Raw genomic sequence first — 25,992 nt, forward strand, 5'->3', positions numbered from 1 at the left:
TTTTAGTTTCCAGTGGGAGCACAGATATGCGGAGTGATCCTAAATAACACAATTGAAGGGAGGAGTTGATGGGTTCAGATATTGTTGTTTAGACAAACTGTAGCATATTGACAGTTTGGAATATGTTTTGGAGGTGTGAAGAGTATATAAAACTTAACACTTTTAGTTAATAATAATAACTACACATTTATGTGACAACCTTTAATAGTAACAACACATAGTAGTGTTTAAAAACATGCAGAACCATAATGCTTTATTTTAAAACCTTGTGAGTTTTTCTTGGAGCTGTAAGGGGACACAATCGGGTTTTTCTTAATCTCTGGTGTAAAATGAAGTTAATCCAGTATTTGCAAGGATTGCAGCTAATGCTAGCATGCAGTATTGCACAGCATGCAGATCCGGGAAGACAACTGGGAAGTGCCTCTTCCATTTATAACTCAGAAGCAAGCAGGAATATTTTAGTCAATGAGAAAAGCAGACGGTTCATTGCATGACATGAGAAGAAAGGACAGTAAATGCAAAATTCTGAGGGTCTGTAGACATTGGCAATTAAGGGCAACTGGAAGACTGACTAGGGAACTAGAAAAGCTTATGTAAATAACAATTTCATGATAATAATGTGTGAAAAATGCAAAAGAAATTTGAAAGCTATTAGAAGCCATATTTTTCAAGTGAATATTGTAGCCTGTGCTGCAGGGAAGTGTAGGTGTGTTTATGGGTCTTGTTTGCCAATCTGACTAGTATTCCTGGATGACATAGAGTTACTCATGAGAACCCAGCAGCGGGGGAAGCACTTACTTTATGTTGACCATTGTCTTACTGTAGTTAGATCTCTAGGACTGAATCTGTAAGTCTGCAAACAGTGAGATAAATGGAAGCCCTCCTTTTCTGGAGCTCTATTTCTGCCTGGATTTAAGCAAAACAATGTATTCAAGTCATTTTCATGACTTATATATTCAAATTTCAGTATATATCAATAAACATTTCTAGCTTCATCTCCATGGTAATTGAGATTACATAGTTTCTTCATGGGTTTCTGAATGCTTGAAGTTATATGTGTTGTCATTTTAACTTGTTCTACTTTGATAAATATGACATGAGAGGGCTAACATGATTGACATATTGCTGCTGTTTGTCTGTGACAATGTACAACAGAATTTCATTTTCTCCATAATGAGATGTTAAAGATTTTTGTAGCATACTTGCCATCTGTTTCTGTGTAGTCACTCTTTTATAGAGACTAGGTATGTCTTTGCAGGAGTATCTTTGCTCTTCAGTGTCAGCAGTAAAAATGACAATGTGTTTTGGTACCTACTACTCCTGCAGTATCTTTCTGCCCACTTCCAAAATATGAAAATCCTGATGAAAAACAAGATGTCGGTTTTAAATACTTTAAAGACAAACCGGTCTCTAGCCTTCACTACTGTGGTTTGGGAGGGAGGGAGGGAGGGAAGGAAGGGAGGGAGGGAAGCTGGCAGGGAGCCAGCTTCAGACCATATCAACTACATAGTAGGATACGTTCAGATACGTTTTTGCAGAAAAGCTTACCTTATTTTACAGGAAAGAAAAAGGAGCAGAGAGAACATAAAAGGAGGCAAAAATCAATATGCATTTTTTCTGTTAAAATAAGAAAATATTCACATGACTAGCTGGATAGCAGTCTATCATGGAGGCAGTGTGGGAAGGAGTTGCTGATCTCTCTCTGGTGATCAGCGATAGGACACGAGGAAGTGGAATCACAAGGACATGTAGTGACAGTACAAGGGGTAATGGCTTTAAACTGAAAGAGGGTCTATTTAGCTTAGATAGTAGCCAGAAATTCTTCACTATGAAGGTGGTGAGGCACTGGAACAGGTTGCCCAGAGCAGCTGTGGATGCCCTGTCCCTGGAAGTGTTCAAGGCCATGTTGGATAAGGCTCTGAGTAACCTGGTCTAGTGAAAGCTGTCCCTGTCCATGGTAGAGGATTTGGAACTAGGTGATTTTTAAGGTCCCTTCCAACCCAAACAATTCTGATTCTATGAATGAAACTGTGTCAGGGAAAATTCTGGGAAAAGACTCTTCACTGAGAGACTGGTTGATCACTGGAACAGGCTCCCCGGGGAAGTGGTCATGGCCCCGAGCCTGTCCAAGTTCAAGAAGTGCCTGGATTATGCTCTTAGTCAAATGGTTTAGTCTTAGGTGGTCCCCAAACAAGCAGGGAGTTGGACTCTGTGATCCATATTGGTCGGGTCCCTTCCAACTTGAGCTATTCTATGATTCTGCCCAATTTTGTCAGGCATAAAGTACCTGAATCTTGAATAGTGTGTACCAGGTGACTGTTTCATTTACTGAATGGGAAACATGTCCTCTGGAAGCTGGTAATCACTATAGAAACTTGATGCCTCATTCGTATTATTAGAATTTCTGTTTAATTTGGTATTAGATCAGTTGACTGTTACTTTTGCAAAATTTTTGAATGTTGGTGAAGTGTTTTAGCTTGTTTACAAGTAACTGGAAGTTTGTAGGCATGAAGTCAGTAACCTGAAACTTGTGTAATGGATTTATGTCAGAGCTGTCAGGGAAGCTGCAAAAATGTATAGCTAATCTATATGAAGACTGGATATCTGTTTAATTGTTATTGTCATTTAAGGACAGAATTATTTAATTTTCAAGTTGCCTTTTCCTTTTCCTCTTTTTTCATCTAATAGGTGCATAATAATATAGTTTAAGGTTAATGCTTTTACCGCAGTTTTTTCTGTGTATAATTATTATGTGTTGTGAGGCAAGATGCAAAAAATTGCTGTGCTAGTTGCAGATGAGCAGCCTCTTCAAGGTGAATACTGCTGGCATACAGACAAGCACATGAATTTTATTTTTATTGTAAAAACACAAAGAGTTAAAATGGAAATTGCTGCAAATCAGGAAGTATTCGTGCATGGAAATGCATAGTTTTAAGGTATGCAGAGGGTTTTTTGCTACCTACAAAAGATTTTTAGGTAAACTAGAATGTGCGTCTATTTTCTAGTGTTTCCCGAATTGCTTGTTTTCCAAGCATCATTTTTGCTTATGATGGTACCATCTCTGTGGCCCTTTGTGGCCCCTCTCTACTGAAGTGCCCATAGTGGATACAGGTATAGTTGCTTCCAGTCCCATTTCTCAATTGGTGTCCTTGAGAGTATGTTGCAGGGAGTGGTAAGAAGTATGTGCCTCCCAGAAATTTAGAGAGGTTTACATCATCTTATTTTCAAAGCTAAGCCCATATAACACATAGTTTGCCAGTTGACTTTGGCAGATCCATTCAGATCACACTATTCCAAGTGGCACTGTTGTGGCTGCATGCTGATCTTGGGAAGGTTTCTTTGGACTGATGGAAAACTTTGCCTATAGTATCCAGGATGTTTTCGATCAGAAATAATATTGCTGTGTGACTGAGGCAAATGTTAGAGTTCAGCATTACATACAGGGAAGACGCATCAGCTTCAGTGCTGTTGTCTGGTATAAATACATATTTATTCTCCATTGTGAGTGAGACTGAATTTTTTCACGCTCTGAACTGATTTTTATGGATAGTCAGGCATAATATTTTGGAGGTCCCACACAGTGTGTCATACCAAGCAGTGTTTATTTATCTTGACGGATGTATTTTGAGCTGTTTTATTGGAGGGAACTGGGAGTGTATGTATTTCAAATATTTTTCTTTGGCTTGGAGTGATGAAAGCAAAGTGCAACTTTCAATTAAAGTAAAAGGTGGAGGGTTAAAAATAAAAAAAAATACATATCTGGTTTCGAATGAAAGCAGTTTGAGAATGCTGGGTTTCTTTCTGTTTATAGCAGTGTTGTGTCCTTAATTGTTGAGATGGAGGACTAGTTGACTCGAATAAGCAAAAAATACCCCTCTGTCTTTGTGCTGATTCTTCTACAAGCTTTTTTGAATGTTTGCTAATGCTGTGGTTTGGGCTTTTCCTGGGATAAGAGCTTTCAGGGCTGCTCCATGCTGAATGCACTTGCATTTCATGTAAATATAATTTTGAACCCATTATGTTTTTCTTTGATAGTTGTGTCTTTGTAACAATTCATGCCTTCCACTCTGATTCAGTGAATCAAGGTATCGTGATTAGGATTATCCTTATAAAATTTACAGACAGGACTGTGTGCTGCATTCAGTATGTGAGATACTCCAGTGCTTAATGCCTTCAGCCCTTCAGGTTAGCTTGACCTCATCTGCATTGCTGTTTCTTCTGTACAAAATAATTAACCAGTTTTCTGTAGCTGGTAGTTAATGCTCAAAATACAGCCATAATTGAATTATTATTGCTGTATCAATTTTGCAGTTTGATTATAATTGAAGTGTGACATAGGGAATTATTGAATAGTTTTGAAATGCTCAGATAGCAATTTGAGCCCCTTAAATTTTATGTTGAGTAAATTTGGTCAGTTTTTTAAGACTGAATTCTGAGGTTCATGTATGCCGTGGTCAGATTTCTCACTATATATATTTTCTTTTCCACTCAATTAGACAGTAGAGCTCTTAAAAATTAAAAGATGATGACCCCAAGATATGCAGTGGCTTTCAAGGCAATATCAACCAAGTATAAAGGGGAAACCTGAAATTTATTCTCAAATGGGGTTACTGTCTATATGAAAAATATTTATGCGCTATGTCCTCTTAACAAGTAATCAGAAACAAGTATTAGGAAATATTTCTGTGCATGAAACTTGTAATGTCATTGCTAATAATCAACTGAGATTTCTTAAATTGGTTAAAGATAGTCTGTAAATGAAATCCAAATCATTCTTTGTGTGTAACTTCAATATCAAATTGTACAGCATGTGGCATACTGGACATAAGTTGTGATGAAAGAAATTGCAATTCAGTACAGCATCTTCTCTAATTGCTCTGTCTGCTCTTCACTCTGGTCCCTGTTGACTTCGTATGTTGCTTTTTATCTTTCCAGTCCTGTATCTCTTTCAGGTTTTGACATGTTGGTTATTTTTACTTCTTCCAGTTTTTCATTCCTAAACCCTGTGTTGGCAATGTGTATCTAGTGCTGGTAAATGCCTTGAGAACAAGTGGAGGGAGAGCTAAGGATTTGGGTAGCCATGTAGCAGATAGCATGGGTGCGGGGGAGGGTGGTATTGTTCATTTTGTTGAACCCGTGAAGGCTTAGATTGGCCTTTCCGTGGTCAACAAATAATTGAAAATGTGATTTGATACATATAGTTCCGTGCTGGAAAGGGAAATGGCAGAACAGGTGTGCAGAGGCACTAACTACGCATGTGGCTCTATGCCTTAGATAGTGAGGAAGAAATTCTGGTCATTTTAGATACATGAAATAGGAAAATGCTGTTCCCTATTTTGCTGTTTCCCTCCTGTACATTTGTGTGTGTTGGGAGAGAGGAGAATGCTTGATATGCATTATGTTTGCCACTTGAGTGCCAAGACAGATATTTTAAATTTCACCTTTTTTTTTTTTCTATTATATATGCTAACTACATGTCAGAGTTTTACTCAGTGAAATTATTTTAAAAGATATTTCAGTTGGATGTTTATATTCTTGGAGTAGTGTTTTCAGTTAAGGAAATGTTAATATGTTCTTCAGGTATTTATGATTCACTTATAAAGAGCATCTGAAAGGATTAACTGTTGTTTGCTTATTGTATAATTTTTCGAAAATATTGATTTCTGAATTGCAAATGCTGAATGTAAAGTACTGTGAGAAATCCTATTTTAATTGAGTTTCAATCCAAGTGTGACCTTTTGGTGATAGATCTTACTGGACATTTGATTGGAATTTATTTTTTTTCCTACTTAGAAAAAATATACTTTTTTTTTTTCTCCTCTCAGAATCAACGAATCCCATCTGACATGGTGTTTCTTAGAACATCGGAAAAAACGGGTATGTTTTGACAATTCACATTGCTTACACGATAATTTGGTGACTTGTGGTAAAATTTTAGATTGTGCATTGTGGCCAATTTGAATTGGTCGAATAGATTGATGGAGCTCTACCTTCATTCAATTAATGGGAAAGAGTCCATACGTGAGAAATACAGTATGCTTGGACTATAAACCAGGAGTAATCTTATTGTGAACCTGAGACTTCTATAGGTATGTTTCTCTAAATAGGTGATTTTTATGAATTGTTTTAACAAAAGGTTTAAATATTAAAAATATTTAGCAAATACTTGATTATTATGATTTGACAGCATTTTAAATTATCTACAATTAATCATTGTCTCGCAACATACATTTAAATATTATCTGATTGTATTACAGCTATTAAATGGAAAAGAACTGAAATATGAACCCACCAATATGTGATTAAAGTTGTTATTTTTGGAAAAAATGTTTTACCATTATCTAAACCCCTGAAATAACTGATTTTTTTCATTTTGTTTTACTTAAAAATAATAATACCTTTTTGGTCAGCCAAAAAAATTCCCCAGGAATTTTCTTGAGTGAGAGAAAGAAAAGTACTTCTTGTTAGGTCTATTTCCCTTCACATGGTGGTGGGGGAGTACTCCTAATCTTTGAGAAACAAATATCTCCTTTATAGGAACCCTATAAATTATAGCTGTTTTGTAAAGTTTAGAAATTACTATTGGATGCCCCTCCCATATAATTCAATGAGTTTTCCTCATTTATATTACCAGTTCTCTTCAGATCCTTAAGAACTGTCTGTTTTTTGTCAGACAGCACTAAATTTCAGAAAGCTAATAGCTGTGATACTGGTAAGCCCTGTGTTAGTGGCACTTGGTGTGTTACTGTGGCACTAGAGGTCTATCATATATTTCAGGTAAAAGGCTAAATTTGCAGAGATCATTTGACTAGAACTATATATTTGCTGAAAGAAGGAGTTACTGTGTAGTTACTGGGTCTTGCTAATGACTTTCAAATGCTGATTAGAGGCAGTTGGTCATCTATAACTGGCCTGGACTGATGAAGTTTCCTAGTAGTCTTTATATGACCTCCATCTTCATTAACTACCTTCTGGTTCAGGATACAAGGGCTTTTCCTTTTATTCCCTCTCACAGTACCACATTTTATTAAAAAGCATAATGCTTTTGACTGTTCAAATCTTTTGTATCCAACATGATAATAAAAGGATTGATATTGCCCTTACTGCCCCAAATGTGTTTTGGCTCAAGTCACAGCTCCTAGAAAAGTGGAAAGTAGGACTTCTGCACCTGTACAAGAATTACTTTAAATTAGGCCACTTGCATGCAAAATGGGAGTGGTAGAAGGTGAATATAGAATCATAGAATCATAGAATCGATTGGGTTGGAAAAGACCTCCAAGATCATCGAGTCCAACCCTTGGTCCAAATCCAGTCCATTTACTAGATCATGGCACTCAGTGCCACGTCCAATCTGCGTTTAAAAATCTCCAGGGATGGTGAATCAACCACCTCTCTGGGCAGCCCATTCCAATGTTTGTGTTGATCCAAAGTTTTCCTAGCCTTTACTAGCCTGTGTTGGATTATATGTTATATATCAGGGTGTTTGGAAACAATCATCATGTACTCCAGCACGAGTATGTAGCAGTTGTAATTTAAGTCATGTACACACAGTGGAAATGTATAGGAAACTCAATATGTAACACTGTGCAGTGTTTGCTGTTGGAGGAGCACCAAGAACTGTTTGGTGAGAGCTAGCTCACTCTCCTTAGGATCCTTGCAGCAGTTTGTATGAGGTGTGTTGTCAGTGCAGGAATAAACAAACAAGAACATTATGAGACAGTTGCCTAACTTGCAACAAAACAAGTCCTAAAATCGTATGGATTCTGCTTGTGAGGTTATAAGACTCCCTGTCTTCAACTGTTAGTTGAAGGGTGGGGCACAGGTATGGTTGTCAATGAACTACAGGCCAGAAATGCATCTGTACAGGATACCTCTGTGTCTTGACTGGAATATATATGAATAGTAAATCTGGAAGGGCCACAGTTAATAGAACTTAGACTATTTCTTTGTCAAGATATAGATGGGGGAAGGGAACAGGGTGAATCCCTGTGTCAGAAATGTGTGAAGAAAATATTTTTGGAAGTAAGATCTATTGAGTCTGGTTCCGTGTTTAAGTGTACTTCAGTCAGCTTTCTTTGAATGTTAGATTTTTTCCTCTAAGACACTCCATTAATTTGCTATCTAGAAAATAAAGCTATTTGATTTAAAAGTTTATCATGTTGTAACAATAGACTTTCCATAACTGATATTACAAAATGCTTGTGAGCAATTTGCAAGAGTTCTGTACCTACTATGTAAATGTTCATGATAATGTAAAGTAAGTAAAGAGCAAATTTAGTGAAATCTTCCTAGAATTCCAATATAAGTTATTTATATAAACTTCTGCTACACCTGGAACATGAAATTTAACGTTAAAAATACACTTTCTATAAATAAGCAACAGGTTAACTAGTTTTATTTGTGTTGCACTTGTTTAAAAATAAAACAAGAAAACAAAACACACAAAAATAATCCCCTGAATTTCAAGCATATGGCAGTAATTGTTTTTTTACTAAAGAGTGAACACTTATATCTGTAATTGTTGCTTCCTGATGTTGCAGTTTTGACTGATTTATGGTTTAATTTATAGTTGACACTTTTAAGTACTTTGTGAAACAGTTTCTGATGGTTTTATGTTCTGTATGTAATTTTATCTTCTGTGCAATAAAGCAGTTTAACTATAGCTTCTTACTATAAATCTATGAAGAGTAGAGTTTGAACTAATCTTAAAATCCAATCCACCCTGTAAGCTTCTTTTGAGGCAAAGTACTATTTTCCAACTTCAGTATTTACATTGCATATTAGTGTAGTCTGCAGCACTGCAACATCTTATATCTTCAGTCAGAAAAAGAAGCCATTTGAGTTATAAATAAGTAGGTTAAACAGTTCAGCCTAAAACCCACCCCCCTAATGCACTTTTAGGATTGTTGAGTTTTCTAGGGTACTTTTAATTCTACATAGCACAAGCTGCATTTTGGGGTATCAGTCTTATTTTGATAAAACTAATTTCTTATTAGATCTATTTTTTTCCTTTCTTTATCAGATGCATTGTCTTTTAGCTGGAATGATATCTTCAAAGAATCTGATGTAATGACTTGATGATAATTGTGTGCCTGTGTCCAATTTCTAAGTTTCTTATGTTTTTTTAATCAGACATTTACAAAAGTTATAGTCTAGAGACTAATATAGGTGGGACTTTGTTTTGTATTCATGTGGCAGTCCGTAACATTGGTATTCCTCTCTTTCATGAGTGGAGGCAGCTAGATGGCTATTCATATTTAGAGTTAGGATTACTTCCCAGGGGAATGGAGCAGGTGGAAATCAGATGAGAATTCTTTGCTGCTGTCAGGCTCCCCATATAACAGAGGCTTCCAAAAGATGTTCATTGATTGAAAATAAATAAAATTTTAAAAAAAAGGAAATTAAAAAAACCCAAAGAGCAACAAGTTTATGGAATTATATATTGGGGTTTTATATATTTAAAATGGTAGGAGGGGATTAGTTATGGCTGAATCTTGGTTTTGCTCATTATAAATGATAGAGGTGACAAGCAATTTGAAAGATTTGTCCCATTTATCATCCTTCCACCAAATGAAAGGAAATGTTCATGCTGAGCCAACTGCAAAAGACAGTTTAAAGGTTATTTTCATTTTTTGTATAAGTAGGCATCATGCCAAAACCATCTGACTACCTTAGTGTAAAGTTGTTATGCAAATGTAGGCAAGATCTCTGTTACACCAATACAAAGCTCCCTTGCTGAAATTAGGCTAGATTCTAAGTGGCCCTTAACAGTGTCCATTTCAAGTCCATTTTTAAATTGCTTGTCATGCTCTCTGCATTTTATTTGTCTATATGCTACCTCAGTCGTAAATCAAAAGCTAGACAGAGCATTCCAGAGATCATCATATAACTTTATAATTGTCCATAGGAACTGCCAGCTGGAGCATGTGTTAATAACTTCAGCATTATGGGAATATTATCAAAGACACTCTGTGTGTAAAACACAAGAAAAATTCAAATATGAGCTCGTTCCTTCTTTAAGGTAAAATCCTTGTACTCCACATTGGCTGTGCCTTGGTTTGATGCCGTGGTTGTGCCTTGATTCAGTAACTGGCTTCTGATCCAGGTCAGGTGTTCCTATGCTAACATGTGTCATGGTCTGACATGAACGGGATCTGGTCTTTCATGAAAATCTGGTGCATGTGTTCATAATACTTTGGAATATTTGTGCCCTGGTAACTTTCAAATGTGAAATTCTGAGAGGAACACAAATTTTATAGGGTGGCTACAAAGTGTCAGTAAAGAATGAAGGAAAGTTTTTTTTTCTCTCCAAGTTTTTCTTTTACACACACAATAACCTCAGAGCCTTATTATTCATGGAGAAAAGCTGCATATGCAGTGGCTGGTTCTGAGCTAAGCAAATGTTGATTTTTAGCTATTAGTTTTTGCTAGGTCCTAGAACAGATTACTGTTGGAGCTGACGGCTTGGCTTTCCTCTTATTCGTGTGGCTCTTTGATCATTTCTTTTTTCACAAAAATTCAAGGCACTTTATAACCTTGAGATTGCTGATCTACCATACTTGGTTGAAATTGGCCACAAGTCGAAAATTACTGGGAGAAAGATGTGATGGCATTGTACATGGAATTAGGGCTAAACAGACTGTGTGCTCAAATCTGCAGCTGGAAGAGCCAATGAGCTTTAGGGCTTGGGATGTGCTGCATAGACACTAGGACTGCAAAGAATTGTTTCTGTTCTGTACTGCTGCTAACTACTGAGGCCTGTAAAGACTAACCACAGTGCTGTTATGATACTGGCTTTTGTTAGTAGCTTTTTAGGGGATAAGAATTGATTAATCTTAGTTAAACCCTTATTGTTCGTAAGGTCCCCTACCAAACTGGACAAAAGCCTGGGGTTTTTTATTTTTTATTGTTAGAGGTGATACTCTGGAGAGAGCAACTGCCACTTACTGATCAGTTCCACTGCTGTCAAGCATGCTGTCATGCAAAAATCTTTATCATAAACCAAGTTTATTATTGTATGTCTTTAAATCCAGCATATAGTAATTTTCTGGCTTGAACATTGCAAGATACTGTTTATCTACCACTACAGCTGTGCAATGCAAGCAATAGGGAAATGGAAAATCATTTTGAAATTCTCACAATCCTTTGTGAAGAACCTTTAATTCTTTGTAAGGTAATGCCAGTTGCACAGTTGCTACATCTGTTGTTTTTCAGGCCAGAGTTACATTGTTTTGGTCTTACTTCTGTGAGCACTTGAGATGATACTGCAGAGTGGTTGAGGCTGGAAGGAATCTCCCGGTATCATCTGGTCCAACACCTCTGCTCAAGCAAGACCACCTAGAATTGGTTGCCCAGACACCATGTCCAGAAAGCTTTTGAGCATTGCCAAGGAGGGAAATTTCACAGGCTCTCTGGGCAAGCTGTGCCAGTGCTTAGTAATCCTCACAGTTAAAAAATAATAATTCTTGTCACCTTACGTTCAGAGGTGTTTCTGTCGTTGTTTCTGTCACTGAAAAGAGCCTGGCTCAGTCTTTGCACCCTCCCTCCAGGTATTCATAGACATTATTAGGGGCATCCCGAAGCCTTGTTTTTTTGATGCTGAGTAGTCCCAGCTCTCTCAGACTTCCCTCATATGGGAGATGCTCCAGTCCATAATTTTCATGGCACTGTTTGGACCTTTTCCAGCATACTCATACCACCTTGTACGGGAGAGACCCACACAGGACACAATATTGCAGGCATAACCTTACCAGTGCAGAGCAGAGAGGAAGGAGCGCCTCCTTCGACCTCTGGCAATACTTTACCTAACGTAGCCCAGGATACCATTACCCTCTGCTGCTACAATGCCCCTGGCTCACGGTCAGCCTGGTGCCCCCAGGATCCCCAGGTCCTTTTCTACCAAGCTCCTTTCTAGTTGGATGGCCCCCAGCATGTACTGGTTGTTCCTCACCAGGTTCAAGATTTTTCACCATTTCTTGTTGAACTTTAAGGTTCTTGTCAGCCCATTTCTCCAGCTTGTCGACATCCCTCTGGACATCCCCCATTGCATAGATCAGTGTCTTGAATTCCACTTACTAAACTATTTAAAAATTATATATTTACTCAAGTATAAAATACTAGTTGCAAACATATTTATACTTTTCGGAATTGTAGCAAGAAGAGTAATTTCACTTGTATTAAAATTTGTAGTTAAGAGTTTTCAGGATTCTTTACTTGTAATTACGTTAACAGCAATGGTATGAGTAAAGTGTGGGAATAAAACAGGAAAATAATTTTTATTTTGAGGCTTTGTAGCCATTCATTTCTGTAGCAATATAACTGTCTCAGATGTGATTTTTATTTTAAATGCTAACCATTTTACTGGCATAAACTCTGCAGTGCAAGTACAGACTTAAGTAATCATTCATATAGCTTGATTTGCTGTTGGAAGGAGCTGTGAATTAATCAGTAAAGGCTTCCTCCAGAGTCTACCATCTCAAACAAAGTCTGCTTATCAAAGAAGGGAGTTATTTTGAAAACTTTGAGTTCTTAAGCATTGCTCTACAGAAAGAGAGTGTGGTGCCAGCAAGTATTGTTTACTTGTTAAAAAGATCCAGTTTTGTAATCTTAAAAAGCAAGTATTAGCAGAACATTTATGTTGAAGAATTAAACTTCAAACTCACTGCAAGGAAAAATATAATAAAGATGATGCAAGTACTGTCTATTTATTCTGAACAGTTAAGAGTAAGTGTTCTACAAATAATTTAATTGTCTGAACCCCAACCTGTTCTGGAACTTCAGATATTTAAAAACCAAAGTGGTATTTCTTCCTCTGATTTGAAATTCAGTTGTGCAACTGATGTCTCTTTTTATCTCTTCATAAAACCAGCCACTGCAGAATAATAAGGCTGAAGGAGTTGCATTAGTCACACATTCTGGAATTTTCTATTATGTTTAGAAAACAAGCGTTCTAAAACCTACCTGTCTGGAAACTGAAATGCTTTGAAAATCTATTGCTATAGAGAATGATAAATGACTAGAGTTAAGTTTTGCACATACGGCCAGATAAAAGTTTATCTTCGGGGCATGAGTAGCTGCCAACAATCTGTCCAAACTACTTTAATCTGTTTCTGTACTTCAGTTCCTATTCTGTTTTTAGCGTTTGATTTAACTTGGGCTTGAAATGTTTTGGTATCTGCTTTAAGCCACTGAGTAATAGTAATTCGATGTGATCAGCTACTTGTTTAAGATATAGTCAGATAGTATGAATGTGATGTGGTGGAAGGAGGTGGTCTCAGCAGGCATTAAGCCTCCAATAATATTACTCTGTATTAGAGATGAAAATGTTATTAGAAGATATGTATTTCATTCCCTAATTATTTTATTTTCTGTGCATACTTGGGCAACTGGCACAATCCATGTGTTTCATTAGATTTGTAGCAAAATAAGCAGTGACAAAGTAATATTTTATTCTTTATTTAACTTTTGTATTTAAAAAAAAGACTTGTAAGAATTGAAAAAATTTATCTGTGAGGAGACCGTGTACTGTGTTAGGCATAAACTCACCTGTTCCCACTTGCCAGTGATAATGCATTTCCCCAGAAATTTAAGGGCATTTGGTGGCTTGGCTGGAGTAGCAATTCAAATATCCTGAAATCCCAAACAATTCCCCCAATTTGGGGTAACAACTTAAAGAAGCTGAAGGTGAAAATCATCAAAGCACATCTCAGAGGCAGGGCAAATCAGGCAGACAAACTATATGTATATTAAGAAGTGGTGAACTGTGGGTATTTTGTCAAAGGCTTTGAATATAAAAGACGAAGAAATTACTCTTGCAGGGTAAGGTTCAAGAATTCCTTGTGTAGAAGCAGTTTATAATATGGTGCCTACAAGAAGTATCTGTTCATAAGATTGATACCATGCATTATGGGGGTTTTTTAGGCCGCTCTCACCTCTTTCTTAGATTATTGAATTTAGAGTGGTTTTTTTCTTCTCTTACTTCAAGACTTTCTGGGCAAGCTGCTAATATTACCTTGATTCTTTGAAATGATTGGAAAATGTCTCTTGGTGAGCCTCATCTTTATTGTGAAAAAGGAATTTCTGCAAAACCTACAAATTTCCGATTAGTAGGTCTAATGAGGAGCAATCTTGCAATAGAGTTGTCTTTCTAAAAATTTAGAAATGATCTTCAAATCAATCTTGATGTACTCATAAGGAAAGGATGGCCTGCACATATTGATCTGATTCTGACTTTCATATGGGACTTGAGGTGTCTGGCTGGCTGGAGTTGGAATGTAAGCTTATTTAGTCTTGAACTACCTTAGTCTGGCAGCTCTCTTTCTAGCGGTAGAAAACCTAACTTGGAGGACCTGCCTTGTAAGGAATACCCAGCTGAGGAGAGCACTGGGTTTTTCCATGCAAGTGTTACGACCTGTGTTGCTGTGCTGTCAGTGCTCTTGGTACATGTGAAGGCTAAATACAATTTAGCTCAAATATTTAACTTCTTCAGTTACAGTTCTGATTTCAGGTGTCCATGTAGCTTTGCACAGCCTTCCTCTGTCTTTCAAGTAAAAAGAAATTGGAAAAAGTAGAAATCCTCTGCTTTTTGCATAATGAAGTCCAGTTTTCAATCTTCGCAGCTGGGTCTCTTGCTTCTTTCCAGTTATCAAACATTAAAGTAGAATGTGCTTTTCCCTGCTAAATTTTAATGAAAAATATATCCTCTTGTTTTTCACTTGCCTATTGTAACCTGATGATTTTGTCAACTCCTTTGACTTGCACTTTTCTGTGTTTAAGCTTTATACCTGCTCCTTGTAATTTAGTTAATGAAATGTCCTTCTAGTTGATTACTATTGCTGCTGCTAAAATCTTCAAGGCAAAACATGCTCTCGGTGAATTCTAGTTTTGGCCATATGCTTTTCTCAACCTCTTGTTTGTGAGTTCTCCTTTCTTCAAGAGAGAAAATGCTTTTTAAGTCTGCTATAAGCACTTTTTTTTGAGATGCATATGTATTTTTTGTATTACTGGTCTTTAGAAATATTTAAGTACATTAGGGAGGTTGATGGGGACAGTGAGCTCTGCTGTGCTGTCAGTGCTCTCAAATCAAGGAGCTTTTGAGTCAGTATTCTTATTTTGATCTGAAAAGCAAGAAGTTTTTCAGTGTTCTAAGCATTCTGTATGGCAGAGTTTTTGATTCAGTCGTTACTCTGAAGACATAAATAACACATACTATCTTTCGTCTGTAACACTGCGTTTCTGCAAAAAGAGATAGCTAGTGTACATCAGAAGAATAATGAAGTAAAAGTGGTGCATAAAATCCTATTAAATGGAAAAGATTAATGCTTTTGAGCATCCTTCTGTATATATCAAAATAATATAAATCAGTAAGTGAAAATTTGAGAATGTGAATATGGATGTGAATAAATTTTTTCTTTTAACTTGGAACATTGTTTACTATATATAAGAGAATTCCATAATGTTTTAACACAGATAAAAATTCCTAAAGCGTACTGAATCAATACAGCAATTCAAAAAAGATGCAATGTGATCAAGCTTGGATTAAAAAACATCTGAGTTCTTGTCAATAAGGAACTGTGATGAGTTTAGGGGTATCATATTGACTGTGTATTAATACGTGGTATCCTATAAGACCATCAGCTGATTGTTTAGAATGTAAATGAAACTGTTGATGGATCCAGTGACTGATGGCTTAAATTCCAATTAATCAATTGCTTCATCGGTTTCTTAATTCAGATCAAATATCTCAAGTACACACAGTTCTTCCCTGGTCTTAAGAGAAATTAATGCTTTTAAACTAATTTAATCAGTCTTCTGTAAATGCCATTACATTTTTTGATTGCATCCTATGGGATGGCATTGTAGCTTAAATGTTTGGGATGTTTCAGGCATCTTGGGGTTTTTTCGTCCCTAGAAGCTATCATAATTGAAAGCTTCTTATTGTAGTAGTAAATGAAACTCTGTACTGCGGTATGTTGTCTTGGTGCTGCTATTTATCTTGTCACCGGTTTAAAATTTTCATGCACATAGTCATTTAAGTAATATAAATGATTTAAAAATTAAGTTGTTTGTAAATTATCTGGTGTTAGGTGTGCAAAGTCAAAGTGTGTTTTCCTTCTTTTGGATATATTTTAGTAACCCATCTCTTTCAATGCTTTTCACTTAAAGCAGGAAGGCTGGTAATATTACCAGACAATATATAGCTGTTTATGACACTGCAGTTCCACGTGCCCTGTTTCCCAGTGACCCATCAATTAATTCATCAACACTTGACACAAGCTCTTCACTGTGACACTTATACCAGTTGATCTTAATTTGATTGCCGTTAAAACCTTCGTTTCCTGACAACTGTTGTCAATTATACAAAATAAAATCAAGTATTCATAAGTAGGCTGTAATAGGATATAGGCAGACAGATTTAATAATTCAGTTTTGCTGAGGCTTGAAAGGCATTAGTTGTAGCTGTTGTTCTCATTTGTAAAAAATTCATTGGATGCCACTCTAGAGAGAGAAGGCAGACATGATTTTATTTATTTAGATTTGACAGAGAAGAGCCCAGACGTGTAGTGATGGTTTAGCATTATCTCTGTTTAATAAAAACTGACATGAATTCTTATCAGTTTACATATCATATGAAGTAAATGTAATTTACTTTTATGATTTTTTTTTAAGACTAATTAAAGTGCACACATTCTACAATTGCTTTCTGACAATATATTTGTAATGGAGTGTGGAATTCAACCCTGCATTTATGCAGAAATAAAACAATACCTTTTCAAGACTGGGATGCTTGGTCTTTAATATGCTTGTAAAGTATGCATCCTCCTGTACATCTGCTATATATGACTAAGTTATAGTTGTTTCCCTCCGATGCATCTTCATCGCACATTAAAACGTATGCTATGTGGCATATTTGAATTATACCTATAAGTTCTCTTCAGTGCTTATCATCAAGCTTAAAAAAGAGCCTCGCCAATATATGGCAAAAAAATTGCTAGCAGAAATCTGTTAACTTTAATGTTCTCCATGAGAAAGTTAAATATAGTTTTCAGCACTTCTTCTGAGTTGATTGACTTCTTATATACTATTCTTTACTGTTTATACTGACGTTTGTAACAAATACCGCCTGTGGGTTGTTTGTGAAGGTTCTTTGGAAGGTATTTGTTTGAATGTGCTTGTGAAATCTAAAAATGGAAACATTTTTAAAAATAATTTCGCTTGTAAAATGCTGATTAAATAGGTGCAGTTGAAGACAAGATCTTCTGTAAGTGACTGTTCAAAGCAAGGGCAGAAAAAGTGAGGGACAGAAGCATGGAACTCTTCTGATAACATGTCATTCACTTGGTCATTTTTTAATGCTAATCCAAATAAGTTATTCCTTGATATTTTTTTTTCTCCTGAATTGAGAATCCTCTCTCTTCCATCTAATCTCATGATTTAGGACTTCTTTCTCAGACCCTTCTTCCAGGCCAGGAGCTGGGAAATGAAAATTAAGTTCTGAATACAAGACAAGTGGGAGAGTTTAGTGGCAAGAAAACCATTATAAGTTCTCATGTTCTCATGCAAATATTCAATCTTAGTGTAATTCAGATAATTTTAATGACTTTTTTTTTTTATTATAGCTTTCCATTAAAATCAGGTGATGCAATTTTATATAGACTAGATCATTTCTCTTTTGCAAAGTATTTGCTCTTTGTCTGTCAATACTGCTATTTTGGGTATCTTGTGTATTTTGGGTGTCTTCTGTTAACTACACTTTCTTTAGAAACTACTTGTTAAACAGACTGAATATTAAGCTAATTGTTTTAAGGAGAAATTAACCATATTTCTGCTTATGGAAACAATATTTCCATATTTCTTATTGGAAACAACATTTCCAAACAAAATAGGAATAAATAATTTCATTAGTACACAGCAGTTTTTCTTTTCTGAGTGACTTGCTTAAAAAACCCTGGAAGCTAGAATGCATTTAAGAAAATAAGTAACATCCCAAGTAATAGCTTGTTTTCAGAAGCCTATACTAAAAACTGTAATTAATACTTAGACGTATGTGTATAAAAATAAAATTTGAGGGCTTCATGTAAGCGCAAGTTTATTTACATTACTATAATTTCAGGAATTAAAGATATCCACATATAAAGAAATTAACACATAAAATATGATAAGCAAGTTTGGTAGTATAAAAAAATACTAGATTTGGCTATCTGATGATTATGCACAGTATTAATTAGGAGAAAGTTTATGATATAATTGAATTTTACTTGATTAAGAAGCTTCCGTTTCTTGTTTGGGGGGAATTTTTTCCTCTTTTTTATTCCCCCCCCCATTTTTTTAAGTTTGAGATGAAAATATAACTAGCATTTTCCAAGGATAACCTGTGTTTATTTTGAGAATTTTTGTTCAGGGCCCTTTTCTTTGGGATTTCTAGGGATAAGTAGGTCACTGATGCATGTGTACATGTACACCATTCCCAGAAGCATTTGTTGTGTACATGTCCTTCAGGTATGTTCTGATTGAAGCCTTAAGTCCAGCACACACTGAGTAAGTAGAATTCTTCCTGTATTGAGCACTGTACCTTTGTTTGATAAATCTAGGCCAGGCATGTCATGGCCCTAAATTAGTGCTTTTATAGATGAGCTTTTGTACCTCTGTGTCAAAACACTATAAAAGCTACTGAAATGAACATTATTTTTCTTAAGTATTCTATTAACACACAAAATAGTTTTAAAAAAAGATTTTTAATCCACAGTATCTCAAGGAAACATTAGTAAAAAGTCTGTAAATAATTAGCAATATATCCTTATAATTTGAAGTTACATAGTTACTTCAGGTTCTTCAAATTATTTTCATCCTTTGTATTCAAGTGCTGTTTTGCCACAGAAGAGCAATCTTAGGGTAAATTGTGGACTCAAATAATTGAGCTTTTGCTAAATCAGCAAAACAGAATTTAGTCTCAGGACTTTGCTAAGCATTCAGGTTTCACAATTTCACCTGAAATGGTTTTAAAAATCAGTTTAGTTGCACTTGGGCAGCACCTTGCATGGACTTGCTCTACATTGATTTATGCCTGTCTTCAACTGATTAGGCTAAATGAATATTACGTACATAGTTTGCTCGTGAAGTTTACGCCACTTTTGATAAATGATTAAGCTATTTAAGCCCAGTGTAATTTCCTTAAATCAACCCTTAAATTCTACTTTGCATAGTTCCAAAATTTTCACTAGAATGACAGAAGTCAGACATTCAGTGTTCAACTTTGTGCACTTATTTTGAATGACTGTGTGTTGTTATGGGAAATGAGCATGTGAGTGTTCTCACTGTATAAAATAGAAGGCTTAAATGTATGCATTCTCCTTTGTATGTGGCCTTTTTAAAATTTCTTATGTTCAGTCTAGAATTTTTTTCCTTTTTGTTTCTTTTTAAATTTTTTTTTTTTTGTAAACAGCTATGCTTAGGTTGGTAACTAGTTAACTTAATGACATTTCCTTAAAGCAGCACAGAACTTAAAAAGAATTTCATTATTTGTGCACTGTAAAATAATTGTCAGGTTCAAGAGTTATCACTCAATCCAGCGGGAACAGCAATTCCTGACATGTATATAGATGGGTTTTTTACCTGGCAAGTCATATTCAAGTTAGAAATACAAGAAATTTTTGACACTGATCTAAACCATTCTGCTAGAGTATGTAACACAATTCTTTACTACTTTTTTGTGTGGTTTTTTGTTTTTAATTTTGTCACTGGGGGAGGAAGGTGCAATGCTTCCAAGAATTTTAAAAGTGGAGCAATTAAAATAGTTATTTTTTCAAAATACTTTGATTTTTTTAGAAGTTTTATGTGCTGTTAACTGAAATACCTCTCAAATGTTAAGTACTTGTGACTTCCACATGATACACAGTGGGGAATATTTAGTTTTACACAAGTCTAAGGGTTTGGTAGGGGTGAAGAGTTAATTTTTTTTTCTAATTACATGTTTAATCTTCCATGTTTATAGCTAACTTAAGCCAGGTTTAAAATCAGTACCTTATAGAATATTAAAGTTACTCAGTCAAATCTGCTGCAGTATTTGAGATAGAGAAGACGACTGTATTGTTTCAGTTTTGCTTTTGTGATCACTATTGAAAGCTGACTTGGCAGAAAGCAGTCCCTTTTTCTGGATAAAAGGGAAACAAGCTATGAGATAAGTTATTGATGAAATTAACTGCTGAAGTGGAGAGGAAATGCAGCTGGCCAATAGATGTCATAGTGTGAAGCTCTATTAAATGAATATATGTGCAGTCAACCATTCACAGGAGCCACACTGGTCTTGAACTGCATTGATCTATAGTATAATTCTAAATGAAATTGATGGAAGAGAGCAACCATTGACAGGAAGGGTAAAGAGAACCATGAAATGCCTTGTACAGGAAAAGTATGATGGAGAGTAGGCTTATCTATGCCATTGCCAGAAAGTGTGGTGAATCCATGGTATTTCTAGTTGTTCCTAGGTACTTCATGCTTCATTATAATGCACAGTATGTCACTGGACTCTCCAAAAAATGCTTTATGGTATTTCATTTTTAGAAGAAAATCCGTAAAGAATCCTGTCATGAGTTTAAAACCAGTCTTTCAAGAACTTCAGACACATCTTTGCAGCTTGCATCTCTGAGCTTTTGGTGAAATTTAGCTGTGATAATGTGTTCTGAGATCTGTCTACATTAACATTAAAGATTTGTTTACTTATTACACACTTAAATATAACTGTTACATGAAAGCTTGTAGGCTTCTTTGTAGTCTGTTGTGCAAAAATACTACCTTCCAGTCAGATAAAATTTCAGGTGGCTGCTCTCTCAACCATGTCCTTTCAGACCACTAGCTCATCGAACAGCCTAATTTGGAGGCCTTGATGAATAAAACATTGGGTCCTGTTAGATTTTACTTATACCAGGGCCCACATGTCCTGTAAAAGAATCTCTCTTAATTTGTGTTCGCTGGTAGGTACCGTTTCTTAAAGTATTGCCTTGACACGTTCTAGCAGACTGTCTTCTTGTCTGTAATAAGACTCAAACCTCGATGAACTCCTTTGCAGTGTTTTCGTCCATTTAATTGCTACCACATCACTTCTAAGGGTGAAACTACTTCATTAGATTTTATTGGATCGGTTGAAATATAGAAGGAATTATAGGTATATATGCATGTATGTCTATACACATTTGTTAAAATCTACAGATAACTGGAAAAATCTATTCTTTTCACACCCATAGCACCCAGTAACAATAGTGTATACAGTTGTTAAGCTGTAGTGTAATGGGAATTGTAATTACTACTTCAGAAATATTTAAGGCTTCTCTAGTGTAGCAATTGTGAAGAGTACTGCTAAAGTTTTACCACCTTTTTTAAAAGGCTTCAAGCTTGATGGAATTGTAATTAATTGTCAATATTTTAATAGATTTGCCATGTTCCTGTGCAGTCTTTTTTGAATCTTACAGTAGTGACCTATGTAATACTCTAGATTTGATGATATCCATCACACTAATTATTGGTGTGGGGGGGAGGCTTTGCACTGGTCTCAGTTTTCTGTTTCTTGAATACTGGTCTTCTGTCTGTACAGAACACTGATTCTCTGCAGCGTGTATCAGTCTGTATCTTGAGCTTCCCTCATATCTTACATACTTTGCATGTGTTGACAGATTTCCTTAGTCTTCAATCCCTGATAGATGATTTAAAATTACTTCTTTTAAGTATGATACAATGGGACACAAGTTGTTTTGAATGATATCCATGTTAAGGATTTATTTAAAAAAATAGTTTTTTCAGAGAAGCGGAGAAACTATAAGCAGTGGAAGTTTGTGATGTCATACCAGCAAGGAGAAAAAAATCACAGACTTCAGTTCATTATTCTGTTGTGACAGAATTCCATAAAGAAATTAAACTAACCCTTTTTCAACTTCAACTGAAGTTGTATCTCTTGCTGATAACATTTGGAGACCTGTTTAGAAACTATAAAGGAACCCGTAAAGTAGGATTTCCCTCAGTTCATAAACAGGCATATTGTTACTTTCATCAGAAAAATGGTGCAGTTTTTTGGCATCTGGAGCATTCCTGGAAGAAAATACACAGACACTCCAAAATATTAAGCACATTTATTTAAAAATGTTTGTAAATTGTGTTACTTTCACTGTTCTTAATGGCTTAACCCAAACTGAATTTTTGAAATCAAAATAATAGTTTGATGTCTTTTTATAACTTCAAGGTTCATGTTTCATTCGAACTGACCAGCTGGATGGAGAAACAGACTGGAAACTGAAGGTTGCTGTCAGTTGCACACAAAGATTGCCAGCTTTGGGGGTAAGCATTTTATCTGTTTACTTTTAAGATACCTTCTATGTGTGCATCTGTATCCGTTATCTAAGAGATTATTACAGTTACTGTAAGTATTGGAAAATACCTGTTACTACAGCCTTAATTTGTGCAATAAATAAGACACACATATTCCACTGGATGCTGAACGAGAAGTTGATTATGCAAATATACTTGGTTTTGCTTTGAAAAGAAACTGAGTCAGAATTGGATTTTTACCTTTCAACTTAGTGTGTCTCGTTTTGGTCTCCACTGAGATCCGCACTCCACAGAAGCATATCACAGTTACAGTGTTTTGAAGCAAGTTAGACTGCCAGTGCAAGTCATTCTTGCCTCAGGAACCATTGCTTTAATCAGTAAATTGTGAGCTTGGGAAACAGCAGTCTGCTCCTGGAAAGTAAAGTGCTTTTTGTTGACGAGATGCTTTCTGGTCTGACTATGTGCAATGTGCAAGTTCTTGCAAAGAGGGCTTTCTAAGAGTTGCTTGAATGTGTGTATTTTTTGAGTGCATGTATATGTTGTGTCATGGATAAATCTAAAATTAGGAAAAAGGACATGAGTGTCTGTGTGTGTGTATATATACACATTCAAAATAGACACGTACCTACAAAAGCACATGTAAAATTGTATAAATGTCTCTTAACAAGAAGCTGAATTGTGTCCCTTATACTGGGGAAGCTTGCTGTTTTACAGGAGATTTGGCTTGGTGTTGAGACTTCCTCTGAAAACATACTCAAGTCACAAGCTTGTGGAAATTTATCTTTACAGAATTTCTGGTGTTTTGACACTAAATATTTTAGGTGTTTTATTAAAGGCAAATGTACCTTGAAAGGGCTGTTTGTATGTCATCTCAATAGAAGTGTTAGATTATGTGCCAGATCTTAGCAGGACTTCTGCATTTACACTTCCAGAATTAGAGTTGCTGCCACACTCAAATTTAGCAAAAGGGAGAGGTTTTTTTTCTGTGTTCATGTTCTCTGGCTATTGGCTTCACATGTAGTATTTTAGAGTGGAAAATAAATCAGAAGTGGTTGAAGTTTGGGGAGTCTGCATTTGAATGGTAGGACATGCAGCATCATCTTCTGCAGAAGTGAAAGTTTGCTATAGGTAGTGGTTGTTTTGGGCTCGTTAGGGGAGAGAAATGCAAGATATCACCATCTTGGAAACAGTATACAGGGTTTAACTGTACAATATAGTAATCATTTCTTCCTTAGTTGTTTCCACTTAAGGCTACTAACCTACCTCTAACTGATCTGTGCTTCTTGCAAGGTCTTTGTACTCTCCCTCTTGAGCTGTAGGTGACAGTCTGAGTTGAGTCATCAGATGTGGTTAATCAGGAGCTGCTTATACTTAACATACCTTCTCTGGCTACCAGCAGCAAATGGAATCCACCAAGCAGTTGATGTGCCTCTGCCCTTTCTCACACCACTCAGTTGCTGGTGTTTAACCACACTAGAATAGGCTTTGTCTGCATTAAGCTGGCATTCCATCTTGAAGTAACTGACACCAGGTGTGATACGTCCTGCCAACTAAACTAAACTACCTCTAAATTTTTATGCTGCATGGTTTGGTCAAACCACTGACACTTAGTGGTTCTTTATTGAGGTCATTTTAAGTGACTGCTTCTCAGCAAGTCTTAGACTCAGAAATTAGTATGAAGGTCTAAGCAAGCTGTGAATATTAAACTAACGAAAAATAACATTATGGAATTATTTTCTCATAAGCCTAGTTTTTGTGCTTTATAATAGAGTCATAAACTATATTTGTACGTGGGCCCTTCATGTAGTTATATATTCTTTTAAAAATTAAAATGCAGCATCCAAAATTATTTCTTTATAGTTACAGTAAAAATAATGGTTTCAGAAAAAAGAGCAAAAATAGGCTGCATGATTTAAACATGCAGGGATAGTGCTTGAAACTTCACAACCAACTTATCTAGAAAAGGGATGCTTAAAATACGTAGTTGAAGTTTTCTCAGCAAACAATATTCAAACTGCCACACACAGTGGAAAAAAAAAGGCAAGCAACTTGGTTAGAAGTAAGGATCATTTGAGAAATCCATTTCTTCTTTGTTGCTGAAAACTGCTGTTAATAAAAGTGGAAAATCAGACAAGTTACCTGGAAGATATTAAGTGGAAAATGTCAGTTGCTTTGTAAAACATCTCTGTGCTTTGTTTCTGACTTGGGAAAAAAGCAAATTTACAGCGATCACCTCGCTTATCTGTACAGTGTGTAATAGGGGCATAGGCTTTTTGATAGGCTTAAGGTTACTTCTGCAGAAACTTGGGGTTGGAAGCAGTGTGGGCTGAGAGCTTTGTGTTGCTGTCTGAGATCAGCGTTGGGTTCCTTTCCTGTACAAAATGTCCGGCAGGTCAGGCAGCGACCTTTCCTGCTGCTAAAGGAAGCTGCCGGGATGGGATGACCCTGTCCCACTGTGTGCACCATGTGCAGCATGAATGCCTGGTGTGTGCCTGGTGTGTGCCTGGTGTTTGCCACCGGCACAGCCGGCGTGGTGTGGGTGAGGCACTCGGGGGCAGACCAGCTGTGTCCCACTCTGGGTGTGTTACATCCAGCCCTGCAGGCTGCAACACGCAAGTCAACTCTCAGCTCAGGATGGCAACAGTGACCCAGTCCCCAGGGTTAACTTGCGGTGGGTTACGGTGAGCCAGCAGCTGGCTGCTTCTCCTAGGGAGAACCCGTGCTGACCAGTGGAGCGGGGCGCAGTCCCTGGGGCTCTGCCCTTGCTGCACCTGGACTGCCATCCTGGCGTGTTGCTGGATGGATCACACCATTCCAGCCAGCCTTCTGCCTGTAGTAACAACTGGGCTTTTCCCAACTGCCAGGGACTTACTGCACATAAGACCTGTTACGGTATCTTCTCCGTGACGTGACGTGTTTTCAAAGCTGAGACTTGCAGTTCGTATTTACATATGGAAATATATTTTTAGTAATTCAAAAATATAACATAGGCAAGTTGAGCATAAAATAGACTATAAGCAATTTGATTGCATGTTTGACAGAATATACTCTCTGTAATGGTCCCTCGTTTGGATTTCTTTAGTTATCAGATGTAAAAACATGGACTCATTAAGATTGGAGAAGACCTCTAAGATCATCAAGTCTAACCCTTAACCCAGCATTGCCATGTTCACCACTAAACCACAAGTGCCACATCCACATGCCTTCTGCACACTTCCAGGGATGGTGATTCCACCACTTCCCTAGGCAGCCTTTTTCGATGCCTGACCACCCTTGTGGAGAAATTTTTCCTAACAGTCAATGTAAATCTCCCCTTGTGCAACTTGGGGCCGTTTTTTATGCTCCTGTCACTTGTTGCCTGGGAGAAGAGACTGAACCCCACCTTGCTACAACCTCTTTTCAGACAAGAGGGTGAATATCTTTTGCTGGCACAAGCTGTCAGCCGTGTCAACAGAGCACTGCTGTAACCCTACCCACTGTGACACCCAGAATAAACAAAACTGCAGACCTTCAGAGCTTTTCTTAAAGAACAGATGACACCACCAAGACGATCGGTACAGATTTTGTTGTCTTTCTAAAGCACTTAATGTGATCAGAGAATTAAAATTTCAACAAGTCATTTAATGATGGCTGTGCAACAAATATTGTAACACCTAGATTAGGTTTCTTGCAATTTCA

The 25,992-nt window shown here is 36.6% G+C and overlaps 1 protein-coding gene across 4 annotated transcripts in view; it reads left to right on the forward strand.

Annotated features, from left to right (window-relative positions):
- Positions 1-25,992, forward strand: part of ATP9B (ATPase phospholipid transporting 9B (putative)) — a 158,868-nt gene that overhangs the window by 42,789 nt on the left and 90,087 nt on the right. For all 4 annotated transcript variants that reach the window (XM_017822238.1, XM_017822254.1, XM_017822247.1 and 1 more), the window contains exons 7-8: positions 5,826-5,877; positions 22,229-22,323. In XM_017822238.1, coding sequence (XP_017677727.1) covers positions 5,826-5,877; positions 22,229-22,323 — 147 coding nt within the window. The remainder of the gene's footprint in view (positions 1-5,825; positions 5,878-22,228; positions 22,324-25,992) is intronic.

This window comes from Lepidothrix coronata, unplaced genomic scaffold, assembly GCF_001604755.1.
Source record: "Lepidothrix coronata isolate B3197 unplaced genomic scaffold, Lepidothrix_coronata-1.0 Scaffold3, whole genome shotgun sequence".
Classification (NCBI taxonomy): domain Eukaryota; kingdom Metazoa; phylum Chordata; class Aves; order Passeriformes; family Pipridae; genus Lepidothrix; species Lepidothrix coronata.